At 38.8% G+C, this 14,666-nt stretch overlaps 2 protein-coding genes across 2 annotated transcripts; one reads left to right on the top strand and one right to left on the bottom strand.

The window, feature by feature from the left end:
- Nucleotides 1-45: 45 nt before the first annotated feature.
- casp7 (caspase 7, apoptosis-related cysteine peptidase) lies at nucleotides 46-8,262 on the top strand. The gene is made up of 7 exons (XM_059324746.1): nucleotides 46-176; nucleotides 519-634; nucleotides 4,103-4,254; nucleotides 4,347-4,475; nucleotides 5,364-5,539; nucleotides 5,886-6,024; nucleotides 6,255-8,262. The coding sequence occupies exons 2-7, from the start codon at nucleotides 519-521 to the stop codon at nucleotides 6,479-6,481; spliced, it is 939 nt and encodes a 312-aa protein (XP_059180729.1). The 5' UTR covers nucleotides 46-176; the 3' UTR covers nucleotides 6,482-8,262.
- Nucleotides 8,263-8,739: 477 nt separating this feature from the next.
- Nucleotides 8,740-13,126, bottom strand: si:ch211-28p3.4 (E3 ubiquitin-protein ligase TRIM39). Its single transcript, XM_059324747.1, has 6 exons — nucleotides 13,091-13,126; nucleotides 12,883-12,978; nucleotides 11,692-11,916; nucleotides 11,591-11,610; nucleotides 11,357-11,499; nucleotides 8,740-10,257 (listed from the first exon to the last, which is right to left on the bottom strand). The coding sequence occupies exons 1-6, from the start codon at nucleotides 13,124-13,126 to the stop codon at nucleotides 9,680-9,682; spliced, it is 1,098 nt and encodes a 365-aa protein (XP_059180730.1). The 3' UTR covers nucleotides 8,740-9,679.
- Nucleotides 13,127-14,666: the final 1,540 nt, after the last annotated feature.

Genomic DNA, 14,666 nt, shown 5'->3' with positions numbered 1-14,666 from the left:
CAGGGCCGTGACGTAGTTACGCACCCCACAGACTTTACACTCAACGTCACTTTCACTTTCTCAAGTTTTCTGAATCTGAGGAACAGAAACTCGCCGAAAACTTTGGTGAAGCAAGAAGGACAGTCAATTTTTTTTGCGGTAGCTGAGCTTACGTACCACAACACATAAATAAGAGTGTAAGTGGATGCCTGCGTTTCCGTTTCTAAGTTTAAACCAGTTGAACACTTTCCGTTAAAGAGTTTTGTTTATGACGCAAAGCTAATCAGACACTCATCTAACTTAGCTGTAAGTAAGATGTAATAAGGTTTAAAACTGGCGAACTCACCAGCTATATATTGTTTATATTTCTTTTAAACCATTTAAACAACCACCAGAGCAGTGCTGGAGATCTCATTAATGGAGAATAATGAAGTTAAATGAAGTTTAAATAGTTTTAGTAAAGTTGTTTTTTTCAGTATACTGTACCGTTAAAAGTTAGATGATCAAACCATGACAATGCAATATGTTTTTAATTTCAGATGGCTGGAGAACCTGTCGTGCAAACTGAGCTTGTGGCTGAAGCTGAGGAAGGAAAACTGTCTGGAGACGAAACGGACGCCAAACCTGACCGCAGAGGAAGATTTCTACTGTTTGGGTGACTCATTTTTCAACATTTCCATTTATAGCTATATCTAAAGATGGAAACCAATAATTATACGAGGGGAAATTCACATAGTTTGGATGATGATGAATTTATTTCACTGTAGAAAACCGTGTATAAAAATGTTGTTTTTTCCCCCACTGTAGTTTCATTTTCACCATTAGTCATCATTATCAATAGTTATCAATTTCAATTAGTTAGTTCTAGCACAACAATGTATGGGTTTAAAAACGGTTGCTGTTGTGCTACACCAGTGGTGTAACACCATTAAAAATGAAACAAATTTGAATGGACCCACTTGTATATGTATTAAGGCCCATTCAGGACATAAAATACTTCACACTAGGCCTGTCACAATAACTACTTTTTGTTGGACAATATATTGTCAGAAGCTATTACAATAAATAATACCATGAATAATATATTTTTTAGACCATTTTATGCCACTGGTATAATAATATAGAATAGTAATTAAAGTACAACAATTAAGGACAATGATATTTTACTTCTCAACAATTTTGAGATGTGAAAAAAACACAGCAAACCAGTTTTGGATACCCTAATTAGTGCAATGGGGCAAGGAGGGTGGAAACGATTTTAAAGTCAATTTTGGTACCAATGTCAGTCCTCAAGTGGCTGCTCAAAATTAGCCTGCATTAAAGCAGAGTCTAAAGTTGTGGAAATGTGAGTTCAGCGTGGTATCGTACAGTAAGAGCCCTTTCACAAGGTTTTGTGTCTGACTTAGTCTTTTAAAAGTGCGACATTGACTGACATGAAGGAGTAGCCTCTGTTATTTCCAGTTTCACTCACAAGGTGGCACTGTGGACCTTTAGTAGAGGAACATTTATCAACTGTTTCTTCTAACACAAAGCCTGTGCTGTCTCTGATATTAAAACCTTTTTAAAGCATAAAACAACAACAGCAACAACAACAACAACAATCAACTTATATTACATAAAAATGCCTTTTAAAATAGGCTTAATTGTTTAAAGACAATTAAGAAATTATGTATACTTAATCTGCTGATTGATTTGTTTTTTCGCCACTTTGTCATGGTTACATCATAGCAAACATGACCATTATATTTAGTAATTTTCCTTAAAAACAAGGGATGCACTGATTGTGAAATTTTGGACCAATGTCAATGTTAAAATAATAACCAATGCTGATGTTTGTTGCTGTTGTTGTTTATTAAAACTGAATTGTGTGAAAGTCCTTCATCATTTTGTACACTATCTTTACATTAAATACTATCATACAAAGTTATAAAATAATCAAATAATAATAAATAATAATAAATAAATAAATAAATAATAATAAATAAATAAATAAATAACTGCTTCAAAAGCCTTTGTAGCTGCTATACAACTACCTACTCCGTGAGGAGAATTTTCAGTACATACATAGCCCAACAAAAACATTATTTTTGTGAAACAAATATGAAATGTTATTAAATCTAAATTTAACAGCAAGTACAATCATAAATAGGGCTATCTTTTATCTTTTACCTCTTGTGTTTTTTATACAGAAGACAACTTCCTTGTTACTGATCTTTATTTGAGACAGTGGACACGGCCAACATTTTATTTAACTTTTATTTGAAAGCAAACTACATGGGGCACAGCACCTGTTGCCTTCTTACATCACGCAGAGTTGTGCCCAGTCAGTGGCTTCTTGGATTCAGTAATAGCATATGCTCGCTGCTGCTTTAGCTACTGTTGAATGAATCTAAGTGCAAGTAACCAACAAAGCATGTAGACAGGCGAAGCTGATGCGACACAACAGATAAACATCATAATACCGACGTTCAGCCGATGAATTGGTGCATCCCTACATAAAAATGATATCACATTCTCTACAGTACTTGGGCATGTGTCTTTTCATTGGAAGAAGGCTTGATGAACAGCATATTAATGACTCTAATGTCTCTTAAGTAATGTCATACCATGTCATCTGGAAAGGGTTGGATTGGTAGGATTTTGGCTAAATCTTGCTTTAAACTAAACTATTGATAACCAAGATTTCTCTTTGGTTATTTGTTGTAAGTTAGGGTGTTGAGCAAAGTGGCTGCTTTCTTACTAATGGATTGTCTTTTAGTTGTACATCATCTTGTGCATCCAGCTCTAAAGGTGAAGCAATTAGGCGCTTACAATATATATGTCGGTACAGGTAGATTCTGTGCCTGTCAGCAGAGGAGCAACTTGTTGCCCTGTCTGACCTCAGCAGGGAGCGAGGCGCAGGGGCCATGTGTGAATAGGCCTTTAGAAAGCACTGGTGTGGTGGCGAGGCTGCTGACTCAGGGGGCTCACAGTGCGCCGCCCCTGTCCTCAGCACCCGCTGGCCCAGTCAGGTGTCCATCCAGTACAGAGAGCATGTCAGTATCCTAGCACACAGCCAAAAATTAAGCTGCCAGATCTGGAGAAACATACTCTTTTGGGGGAAAAAAAGAAACGAGACAGAACCAACGCGTTTCAGATGCAGAGTGGCGTAGCGCTTAATGACGAACCCAGGTAAGACGGACAGCCGCCTCAGATTCACCATCCTCCTACCTGCTGCTCTTTCTGCCATGCCCAGCCCACAGCAAAACAGGGTTGCAGCTCTTTGCCCACCCTCGCGCCGCAATTGTTTGGTACGGTATGTTGGCACAATTTGGAGGTGGGAGGGGGGCTTGAAAAAGTTCTGGATCACATGTTGATTAGAATATGACCGGGCTGCCTGTGAGTGTATGTGCATGAGACTGTTAGTGTGCACTGCTGTGTATTGTTCCTGTGCTTGAGTAACTTGATGACTAGGCTCTTCTGGAACAAACCTGGATTTTCTGAGCCCCCAATAGGCCACTGTTGGCTTTGCTATCTGGATGCATCTTTTAAAGAATGGAAATATGACAGGTCTGTGAGAATTGCCTCTCGTGGAAGATTAACTCTTGCTCAATCTACATTGACGGGGTTATGATTTTTTAATATCTGCGCAAAGCAAAAATGTTCTAGTTTCTCCTTTTACCAAATGGTGGATTACTGCTTCATGTGAGTTTTCCTTACGCCGGAACTCGGAACATTTACTTATGTTGAAGTTACTGTGAGGAGACATTTAAAGGACGGTCATGTTCTGTAGGAGTCAAGAATATTTTAGGGTAAATGTTTGGCTTTTGCAGCCATGTAACTTGACAGTATGGAGGTTAGGGTTAGGGTTGTTATTCTTATATTCAGCATTATTTTCATTCCTTTTACTGTTCTTATTTATGTTTTTTATAATTTAAGTTTGTTGTGTAAGGAGCTAGAAGGCATTCATTAAGGAATCATGTTATGCATGTAATTAGTATGCGTTGTAGGCTATTCTACTTTACATCCACACAAGCAGTGGTCTTTGTAAAGATCAGCTTAAAAGTAAATAATATTGCAGGAGTTTAGTGGTAAATTTTGTGATAACTGTCCTTAATGTTCTGTTTCTCTGTGACTCTGTTAGTAAGAAGAATAAGGATGGCCAGACGCGGGAGCAGGACTACTCTTCTGAAAGCCATTACAGAATTGTTTCACCAACATTCCAGTATAAGATGAGCCACCAGCGAGTGGGCAAGTGCGTCATCATCAACAATAAAAACTTTGATGAAAAGACAGGTACAGTGCACACGTTTCAAATCATACCTGTATTGTAGACCTCATTCAGTGTTATTGCATAAAGATTCTAAGCAGACTGCCTGCCTTGCCAGGGATGAATGTACGCAACGGCACGGATCGAGATGCAGGCGAGCTGTTCAAATGCTTCAAGAGCCTGGGCTTCGATGTCTTCATCTACAATGATCAGACGTGTGAGAAGATGGAGCGTCTTCTCAGAGAGGGTGAGTTGTGAAGTCCTTACACTTTGCTTGTGTCCTTCATGTGGGTAAGTAACATTGTTGAGCTAATAGGATGCTGATAATGATCACAAGAAGTAGCAGTTAGAGAAACATCTTGAAAACATTTGTAGAGTGGTAGGGGATGGATTTCTTGCCTCATTAACTAGCTTTTAGTCATGGTTAAAAAGTAAAATGCTCAATAGCCAGTTTATTACCTACATCAAAACTAATCAAGTCTAATCTAATGGTCCTGTATTGAGTCATAACACAATGAAGGTTACAATGTTCCGTTATTGTTGAAGCTGTTTTAGAGAAGTGTTGATTTAACTTTGTGCTGATTTCAGAGGCTGTAGTTTTTGGTGCTGTTCAGTTGCAATTTGTTACATTGAGATGAGAGCTGTTTCTTATATTTAATTTAGTCATATTAATATTTATTGGGTGGACAACAGTGGTAGAAGCAGGCCTGTCGTGACTGAACCCTACACATACAGCATATTAACATTCCTAAAGGAAATAACACAGCTGCGTGTTAGGGTCAAACAATTTGCTGATTAAATACAAAAAAGAATTACAATTTAAATTGAGATGTTAGGATAATTTAAGGTGTTGCATACATTTCCTCCACAGAAGGAACCCTAGAAGCAATATATTTTAAACTTTAAATGTAATATTTTAAATACTTGATTAAGTAATTTTCTCTCTAACTGTAAGTTAGAGTATTGAGGCTATAACTTAGCTGCAACATTAAAATTTTCAAGTACCTCGACAAATGAATAAAGTGCTTAAAATAAACTCCAGGCTTGAGGTTTAGTTACTCATATTACAAACTAATTTAGAAGTTTAATGAGCCGAGCTAAGAGTTGAGTGTTTGTTTGTGTGTGTATGGGTCAGCCTCGGAGGAAGACCATAGTGACAGCTCGTGTTTCGCCTGTATCCTGCTAAGCCATGGTGAGGAGGGCATGATCTACGGAACAGACGGAGCCATGCCCATCAAGTCCATGACCTCATTGTTCAGGGGGGACATGTGCAAAAGCTTAGTTGGAAAGCCCAAACTCTTCTTCATCCAGGTACGCAGTCCTGAAGTCTTTAACTTATAAATAATGGTGTGATATGAAAAAAAAGTATTGTGCAGTTGGTAATTAACTTGTAGATTTGTGTGAAGTTCACCACTTCTTATGTAAATGGTTAACCTAAGGGGTGAATAGCAAAAAATGTAGCTTTAACAGTTGTTTTTGTTGAGAAGGCAGATTAAAATGGTTTTCAGTTGCTCCCCACGGACAGATGATAGCTATTGTGAGAAACTTTACCCGTCTCAGCTTTTAAAAACAGTTAATTTTTTAATTGCTTCACCAGGTCATCGTTGAGAAAGCTACTCAGGATCACAATGAAATGTCATTTCATTTACTTCACCAGGCTTGCCGGGGTTCCGAATTTGATGATGGTATACAGACAGATTCGGGTCCGCCAAACGATACCCTGGAGACAGACGCTAATCCAAGACATAAGATCCCTGTAGAGGCAGATTTCCTCTTTGCCTACTCCACTGTGCCAGGTAAACCCAGTTTTATTGCCAGAAAAATTAATGAAAGTGAAAATGTGCTCTCCTCACTACATGGAGCACCTCCTTTTTCCCCCCGTCATAACTACAGCCAGGTACAGTTGGCACCTGCAGTTTAAGGTGTTGGGCCATTGACCAAGCTGCCGTATTTCACAACCTGGGGAATAAGAACAGCCTGTGGTGTCACTTGTCGGTTTCAGTGCTGACTCATGTTCATTTTCCAGGGTATTACTCATGGAGGAACCCTGGGCGCGGCTCCTGGTTTGTCCAGGCGCTCTGCAACATCCTCAACGAGTTTGGCAAGCAGCTGGAGATAATGCAGATCCTGACACGGGTCAACTACATGGTGGCCACCAGCTTCGAGTCCTGGTCTGAAGACCCACGCTTCAGTGAGAAGAAGCAGATTCCCTGCGTGGTCTCTATGCTGACAAAAGAACTGTATTTCAACTGACCGCCACCTAATTGACTATACAGTATGACACCACTGACTGACTGACTGACTGACCGACCTACTGACTGACTGACTGACTGTTTCAGGTAACGACTAAGCGGTCAAAGCATTCAGGGATGATTCAGGCCCAGCAGGACACTGCACATTTGGAGCACATATGACATTCTACATGTGTAGTTGGGCCCGAAAACAAGCACTCCGTTAGAACAAATATATATTTACAGTGGCACTCCGCGTTCATGTGCTGATGGTGAAACTTCTTCCTCTTCTTCAGGTTATTCTTCGGAATAATAGTGTCACATTTGATCTGATCTTTTTTTGACAGGCATGTGAAATATCAATGTTATTCCACCAGCCCGGAAAATTTGCTGCCAGTTTTTGTGGGTTTGGGGAATCATATCTGAATATGCGTCTCTCCATTTTCCAGCATTTACAATAGATGTTGAAAGGAACTGTATCGAGGGGACAGGAGTCTTCGGGCTAAACGTGGCTCTTGAATTCATTACACGAAATGGGCTTTGAATGACTGAAAACTTCTACATTTAGTGTTCTGAGAAAAGTCTCTCCAGAAATAGATCATAAACCTGTCTAATGCAGCCAAATGCATTTGTACAATAGACAATACGTGTCATCATTACGCAGTAAAGTAATTGCAAAGCAGGTGACAGCTGAATGTATTTAAAGCCTATAGAAAGTCTAAGGAAATCCCCACTAGGGAATGAAACAGTGATTACAAACATCTTTGATTTCCATAGAAGGGATGAGGGGGTTGTCGTAATTACAAACCCTGTCAGATGCATTCATAGACGGAAAAAAAATCTGGAAAATGGATCAGGTCATTTTCAGCTGTCTGTGTTTTAATGTTTTCAGCTGTCAGTTGTCAGAAAAAAGAGACAACAGAAAAAGACCACACTCCTCTGAGCAGAAACGTGACGATGCTTTTGCCAAAGGCTCAGTGTCTCAGCCTTCCTAGCAAGTTTAAGTCGGTAGCAGCATGCTGGCATCCTCAGGTTCTTTAATGTCCCATGACGTGGGTTACTGTAATGTTAAAGAATGTCATATACGTATATATGCTAGGAAGGTGTGATCTTTTGCTGTGTAGTGATTAGATTTTGGGTCATAGTTATAGTCCACTCCCACAAAAGCAAGGATTATTTGCAATTTGCCAGTTTTTTCACACTGGTGTTAAAGACTTCACTTGCTTGTTGTAAAACCCAAAGTAAGTGAAGTTTATGTATTTGCATATAATCAAAATGACGCACTTGTCTTATTAGTCAGGGTCCAATAAATCAGTTTATGAATTTCCCTTTTTTAAATCTTTACAGTTAGACATTCCTCTTAAATAACTAATATTTAATAGGATCCATGCTGTAGGATTTGTACACTTGAAAGTGAACTTGAGAATGTCAGAAACTGTCAGAAATTTGGGAAATATCATAGTGTAAAGCTGGACTAGGGCCCAAAGCACAAATGCCACATCATTTCACTGTATATTAGTGTTGTACATTGTCATAACATACACTACACTCTTGTAAGAGGTGCCCAGCAAAGTCTTCTTTATTTTATTTGGTTTAAATTTTAGCTTGATTTCAAAAGATTAAAATCAAATTATATGAAAAAACAATTATTTATTATTTTTAAGCACCTTGGCAAATTTTAAAAAACATAATTGCTTGCATGATTTAATTTTTTTCTAGAATTGAGTTATACTATATATATATTAAACATAATAGACATTTGCTGATGGTCATTACAACTTACATAAAGTTTGTTTCTGCAAATATGCTGTCATTGTGTCAAAGTCTGTCAATCACAGAGGCAGCTATTTCTGGTGGTGACAAGTCTGAACATACACAATCCACATGTCCGCAATACACACTCTCATTGTTGCTGCAATGTTTTTACATTATTCACATGATTGCATGTGTCAGTAACTTAGGGGAAAAATTCAGCAATAGCTTTAATTTGTCATTTTTTCCTCTTTTCACTACTTGTATTTTTTATCAGTTTTTTTAAAACACTTTTACATCATATTCCTAGTTGCCAGAAGTGTGACCAATACTGGCTTAAGTGAGAGACATGTCCCATTCTACACCCAGTACACTTGTCCAATAGAGCCACAACTTGACACATGGATGTCTGATCAGTGATGTGGTGCCCAACCTCTGTTTGCTCCACTTGTTTTGGATTGGAATTGAAGGAGGGAAAAATTTAGTTTTAAGGGTAACATTTTAAATGCTTTCCGGTGTTAAATGCTGTTGTCCTCAGGAATATATTTTAAAAGATTTGAAAAAATGAATGAATTTCATAATATAATCTGGCCCAATTTTCTTTTTAATTTAGGGCAATTCTTGTTTAAATAACTTCAAAACAGATGAATGCTTATGTAAACATTTTATTGTATTAAACATGAAGAATTTATTCTGTAATGAGTTGTCATTTTATTTTTTTTTTGCACATCCACAAACACAGACCACAAAGTCCGCTACACTGTAAAAAAAAATCTATTTAATTTACGGTAAAATTCCGGCAGCTGTGGTTGCCAGAACTTCACTGTAAAAATTACAGTGAGCGTATGTAAATGTAAATATCAGCAAAAACTGTAATTTATACTGGATAATCCCATTATAAAAACAAAACAAAAACAAACAACAAACAAAGTAACTGGAAATAAATTAGCTGATCTGTGAATTTAAGATTAGATTAGATTATACTTTATTGATCCCACAACGGGGAAATTCAAATTGTTACAGCAGCAAAAAGAGAAGCAAAAGGTGTGAATATAGATTACAGGGGGGGATATACATTATATGTAAGCCATAATCATTATAATTAGAAGAAATTAAGACATGAAATGTGTCATTCAGTATGTAATGGATCTATATAATGTGTTATTCCACTTTTTGAATTGAAATACTGACATAAATTAACTTTTCTACTTTTCTATGATATTCTAATTTATTGAGATGCACCTGTATATAAAAGCTATGGTGAGTAGTGTGATGATAAGGGAAACAAATATAGATACACTTTTAAAATTCTTTGAGGCAAATTTAGACAAGCCTAACACACACTGTACCCAGAGCTGGTGCAGTGTCGAGTGAAGAATGTCAGATTATGCAGCTGATGCGCATGCCTCACAGCGCACATTCCTTTTCTGCCCCATCCTTCCTGCCCCTTAGGTATTCCTGCCGCACCTCAGAGAACAGGAGCTGATCGGGAGGCATCGCAGATCTTAAGGGACTTCCAGTTTGTGCCTTCGTTGTCATCACCAGGACATAATGCTTGATGTAGGGTGTCACTGAAGCTCCCAGCACAGAAACAGTGGAGGGGAGTCATGGTATCAGCTCCTAAAAAGCACACCAAACCCCCGGGGATGCTGCAGTAAACCCCGATACGAGTGAACTGTTTTCCTGCCAGCAGAGGCAGCTCATGCTGGACGCCACCATGCCAGGCTGTGTAGTCTCCATTGAAGTATTCCACACACCAAGACTCTGTGCCTCGGCCCAGCCACGAGTCCTCCTCGCGGCCTTTGCGCGAGATGCTCGGGTAGGTGAGCCCCAGCTCCCAGTAGGTCTTTCCACTCACATCCACCTCCCAGTACTGGCGGCCCTCGCTGAATCCTTGCTGGCTGATTACATTTAGGGTGGTGTCAAAGCGGGAGGGAGTCTCCGGGACATCCTGCCAGGTGTCTGTGTAGGTGGCTGAGTCGCCTTTGGGAGAGATGATCAGCTTGGGGTGGGCAGTGTCGGCGTCAAGGACAACATCTGCAGCATCTGTGGAACATGTCAGAAAAATTCACCTTCTTTGCGAAAGGTTCTGAAGTTGTCATGTTCTCCTGAGAAATTCACAAGCAAGACAAACATTTGACATGGACGGTATGTAATTGACTAATTGCAACCTTTGACATAGCTAGGAGTTAATCTCCTTCACACGTCAACAGGGATGTGGACTCGTGTCATATGACTTGGACTAGGGCAGGGGTCAGCAACCTTTATGGACAAAAGAGCCACTGTTGGCTGAAAAAAGGGAAAAGATGTCGGATTGGAGCCACAAACCTTATTTCAAGCCTTACAATGAGGATAAAACAGCCTACTAAGTCTAAACTAGCCTTCCAGCTTTACTAATAGGTCATAATGGGCATTTATCAACATGATTTTGTCAGAAAGCAATGAGAACCAAAGTGCAAATGAGAAGCTTGACACTTGACAAATATCTCAAGAGTTTTTGAATCGAAAGCTAGGCTAGCTAGGGAAATTTAAAATTAAACTTGAAGTTGGCAAAAATTTAGAGGTTACGGTACCGTGCTGTACACTTTTGTAGGTTTAATGAACATTTAAGGTTGTTTTTTTTTTAAATGTTTCAATGCCGTATATAAGCTGCACATTTTTACAATCGAAGAATGCAAATTGCTTTGGGTCTACACCAATGTTGAATAAAAATTAAAATGTAGATAAATAACCGTTTCATTTCGTATAAATGTTTTGGTCACAGTCACACTGCAGATGGCCTGAAGAGCCACATGTGGCTCTGGAGCCGCAGGTTGCCCACCCCTGGACTAGAGTCACAAATTTGATGACTTTAGGCTTGACCTGACAAAATAAATTAGGGACAAACCGTTGCTTCCCACAGTCACAGAGTTACTGGAGATAACCCAACTTTACTGTTATGTTTCTGCTGGTGCCAGTAATTCTCTTGTTAAAATGGCATTACATTTGTCGGAGCATGAATTCTGACTTAATTAGGATCCAAAATTCAAAGATAAGAACTTGAGACTTAACTTTGAACTCGTCAGTCTTCACTGGAGACTTACGTGTGATTTAAACAAAACAATCACTTGGTCCCACCTCATTTTGTCTTTTTGGCTGAACTCACAGCTCTGAAACAGTTTCTTGTTGACAGGGACCTGGGATCTGATGAAAAGCAGCAGGTTGATGGTAAGACTCAGTAGTTGATCATTCTTGAACTCATCCATCTGAATCAGGTCAGGGTCAGTCAGCTTCAGAGTCTCAAATATTCTAATTTCACACAAAACAAAAAGTGGATACCTCTTGCAGAGCTCAAGCTTAAGTACTCATAAATTCAATGTTGTAACAAGCTGAATAATACCTTGTTTCAGTTTCAGCACTCTGCAGAAGATATAAAAATATGAATTAATACTGATCTTGAGACAGAAACTGAAAATGAGTGAATTAGTCCTTCCAGTTTACCTGAAAGTCACTTTCCTGTGTTTTCACCTTAGCAATGTTGGACAGTTCTTGGTCCAGTTCCTGAGTGAGGTGGTAGCAGTCCTCTATCCTGTCCTCCACTAACTTCTCTGTGGCCTCACACTCGATGTCCAGCTGGGTCAGTGTGATCCGAAGATCCTCATCCAGGACCCGCTTCATGTCTTCATATTTTTTCCTGATTTTTTCTTTCACTGCATTGGTCTTTTTCTGAGATGAAAGCACCATTGGAGTGAAACATGCATTTATAACAGCACACTACAGGACATGGGCAGCAAGGGGAACTCATAGACTGATATATATTCACCTCTGAACAGAGTCAGGCTACATCTACTGATCGTTTTCTTTTTTCGTTTGGTCCATGAATGTCAAAAAAATAAAAGAAAATATCCTTACAATTTCCTAAATCCCATCATCAAACAGCTAGTTTTGCTTGACCAACAGTTCAAAACCACAAATAATGAATTATATTGATGAAGAAAAACAGAAAATCCTTACAATTAACAAGCTGGAAATAACAAATGTTTCTTTGCACATTGATTTTCTGCAACAACAAAAAACAGACTATTAAAAAAACTTTTCATTTCAGCTCCACAGTATGCTTATTGGGGCCCAGATGCAGCAATTAAAGCATCTATGAAAATGGGTTTTAATACAGCACAGAGTCTACAGAATCCAATAAAAAATATCAAATGATTTGTTGATGGAAGAGCACATGAAAGGAAAAAGCTAGAATGTCCAAAAAAATTCAAGAAACAGGCAGAATAACAATCAAAACTAATTTAACCTTGAGGTGAATTTGCTTCTGGTGCACAAGGACACGTTCTATGTTACCTACAATTAAATTAAACAACTAAAAAGACTCTACAAATACCATCTGTTCAGGTCACAACACACATTGTGATTTAAGGCATATGACCCATGGGATGTTTTGGAACATAATCACAGTCAAACACACTGATGGAACAGCATGAACCAAGAAAAATGTTGATATAATACATCAAAATGCGGACTTAATTTAATTGTATCTTGCCTCTGAATATTAAGAGGTGCAGAGACTACTGATCACAAAGTGTCTACTAGCCTGCAGGTGAACAACATGATTAACATTAAAAAGTAATGACAGTACTTTATTGTATTTCTATGCATAACAGCACAATGGGAAATAAGACTTACTGTTATCTCCACCTGCTTAGCCGCCAGCTTCTTCATCCTGTACGCGATGGCATTTCTTTGCCTCTGGAGGTGCTGCTGATGTTTATGAAGCATTTCCTTTAAAAATCATAAAGAAAACCAAAATAACAGATGAAGAACTGCAGGTAAAAGAAGGCGGGTCAATAGTGTCATTGGCTTCTCAAAAAGAAACCAAAGTGAAAGTGCTTACTTCATGTGTGGCCTTCCCGTCTACCTTACTGTTCATTTTATGTACGGCAGTGCAGATTTAACTCCACTGACTGGTGGCAGCATGACCACAAGGGTTTTTATAGGCCTGTCATAGATGTGAAGGCTTTGTGGGGGAGGGGGAGCACAAGGTGGCCTTGGGATATCTGTGTTGGTGCTCTGTCAAGCACGTGTCTTGTTTTACTAAAGGGAGGACATGGATCTGAGCTTTGAAGACAAGTGGAAGGAAACAAGGTTTCAGGCAGAAAAGGGCAAAGGGACGAGCAGATTGTTAGACTCGAAGAAGAGTTGTTACCTGTCCTACTAAACCAGAAGCCTGTCAGAGCTCTGTTTAAACCCACCTGACACTGACCTTGATGTTTGTCTGTGTGTGTGTGTGCTTGTGTCCTAAATGCACAATTGAGGAAGTTTATGAAGTTTATGAGACATTGATGGTGCTCTTATAGATAATGGTTAATTTAAATACAGTGCTTTGTCACAACTACACATAGTAATTATAGTGAATCTTCAGCCTGAGCCTGTTTAAAATGCTTAACATGACGCAGGTGATCTTTTACATGCATAGCACAAATGGCACATGCATACTTACAAGCACGAATGGGGTCATATGCAGGCATGGTGCAGCAGGATCACATGGCTCCATAATATCAAATAACCATTAATAGTAAGTGCTTAAATGTTTAAAGAAACATTTAAAGAGGGACACAAATTAACAAATAGCCCATCATGGAGGGAATTTGATTGGAAAATCAAAATGCGCTACTTCAACACTCCAGTTATTACATCAAAATACAGCAATACAACTGATCTATGCTGGAGGGAGTGTGGAGCGGTGGGTGATACTACCCATATATTTTGGGATTGCCCAAAAATAAAAGATTACTGGGGGAATATTCAGAAGGAAATTAAACAAATTATGGGTATTAACCTCCCTATGGAACCAGCACTGTACATTTTGGGCATAACACCTGATAGCATGACAGACAAGAACTCTAAATATTTACTAAGAATCCTGCTGCTGATCGCAAAAAAGACAATAACAACTTCCTGGTTGAAACCACAGCCTCCAAGTATAACACAATGGAGAGACAGGGTAAAAAAGGTGTTTATTATGGAGAAAATCACAGCAAGACTACAGTTGAAGTCAGGCCTGTTTGATAAAAGGTGGTCATTATTAAAACAAGCAATGCCAAAACTCTAATCACCTCCACTTCTTTTTTTTCTCTTTTTTCTCTATTTGTACTGTGTTTTGTTCTTCTAGCTTGTAACTGCTCGTACTTTGTATGGTAGATTTACATTCTGTACTGTTATTTATTTATTTACTTATTTTGTGCTTGAACAGTACCCCTACTAGGGCAGAGTGTTGAGCAGGGCGAGTGCAACTGTGTACAATGCACATCTCCTCTATGTGCGTCAGATGTGTGTTTGTTTATATGTATGTATGTGCGTATATGTCAAATAAAAAATAAGTTAAAAAAAAAAAATAGTAAGTGCTTAATAGTAAGGTTAAGGGGAAGAAATCAGGTCGGCTTAGTCCGTGATCTCCTTTAAGTCTCTTC

Source organism: Centropristis striata, chromosome 21, assembly GCF_030273125.1.
Source record: "Centropristis striata isolate RG_2023a ecotype Rhode Island chromosome 21, C.striata_1.0, whole genome shotgun sequence".
Taxonomy (NCBI): domain Eukaryota; kingdom Metazoa; phylum Chordata; class Actinopteri; order Perciformes; family Serranidae; genus Centropristis; species Centropristis striata.
The sequence above is the reverse complement of the archived record's forward strand: the minus strand, read 5'-3'. Positions and strand labels throughout refer to the sequence as shown.

What these genes read in the sequence shown, in the direction of transcription:
- casp7 (XM_059324746.1), top strand. Translation starts at nt 519, where the DNA reads ATGGCTGGAGAACCTGTCGTGCAAACTGAGCTTGTGGCTGAAGCTGAG. An exon ending in AAACTTTGATGAAAAGACAG is followed by an intron (nt 4,255 to 4,346) that starts GTACAGTGCACA and finishes CTGCCTTGCCAG; the next exon opens with GGATGAATGTACGCAACGGC. An exon ending in CCAAACTCTTCTTCATCCAG is followed by an intron (nt 5,540 to 5,885) that starts GTACGCAGTCCT and finishes TTACTTCACCAG; the next exon opens with GCTTGCCGGGGTTCCGAATT.
- si:ch211-28p3.4 (XM_059324747.1), bottom strand. Translation starts at nt 13,126, where the DNA reads ATGAACAGTAAGGTAGACGGGAAGGCCACACATGAA. An exon ending in ACGGGAAGGCCACACATGAA is followed by an intron (nt 12,979 to 13,090) that starts GTAAGCACTTTC and finishes TGATTTTTAAAG; the next exon opens with GAAATGCTTCATAAACATCA. An exon ending in AGTGCTGAAACTGAAACAAG is followed by an intron (nt 11,500 to 11,590) that starts GTATTATTCAGC and finishes GTGTGAAATTAG; the next exon opens with AATATTTGAGACTCTGAAGC.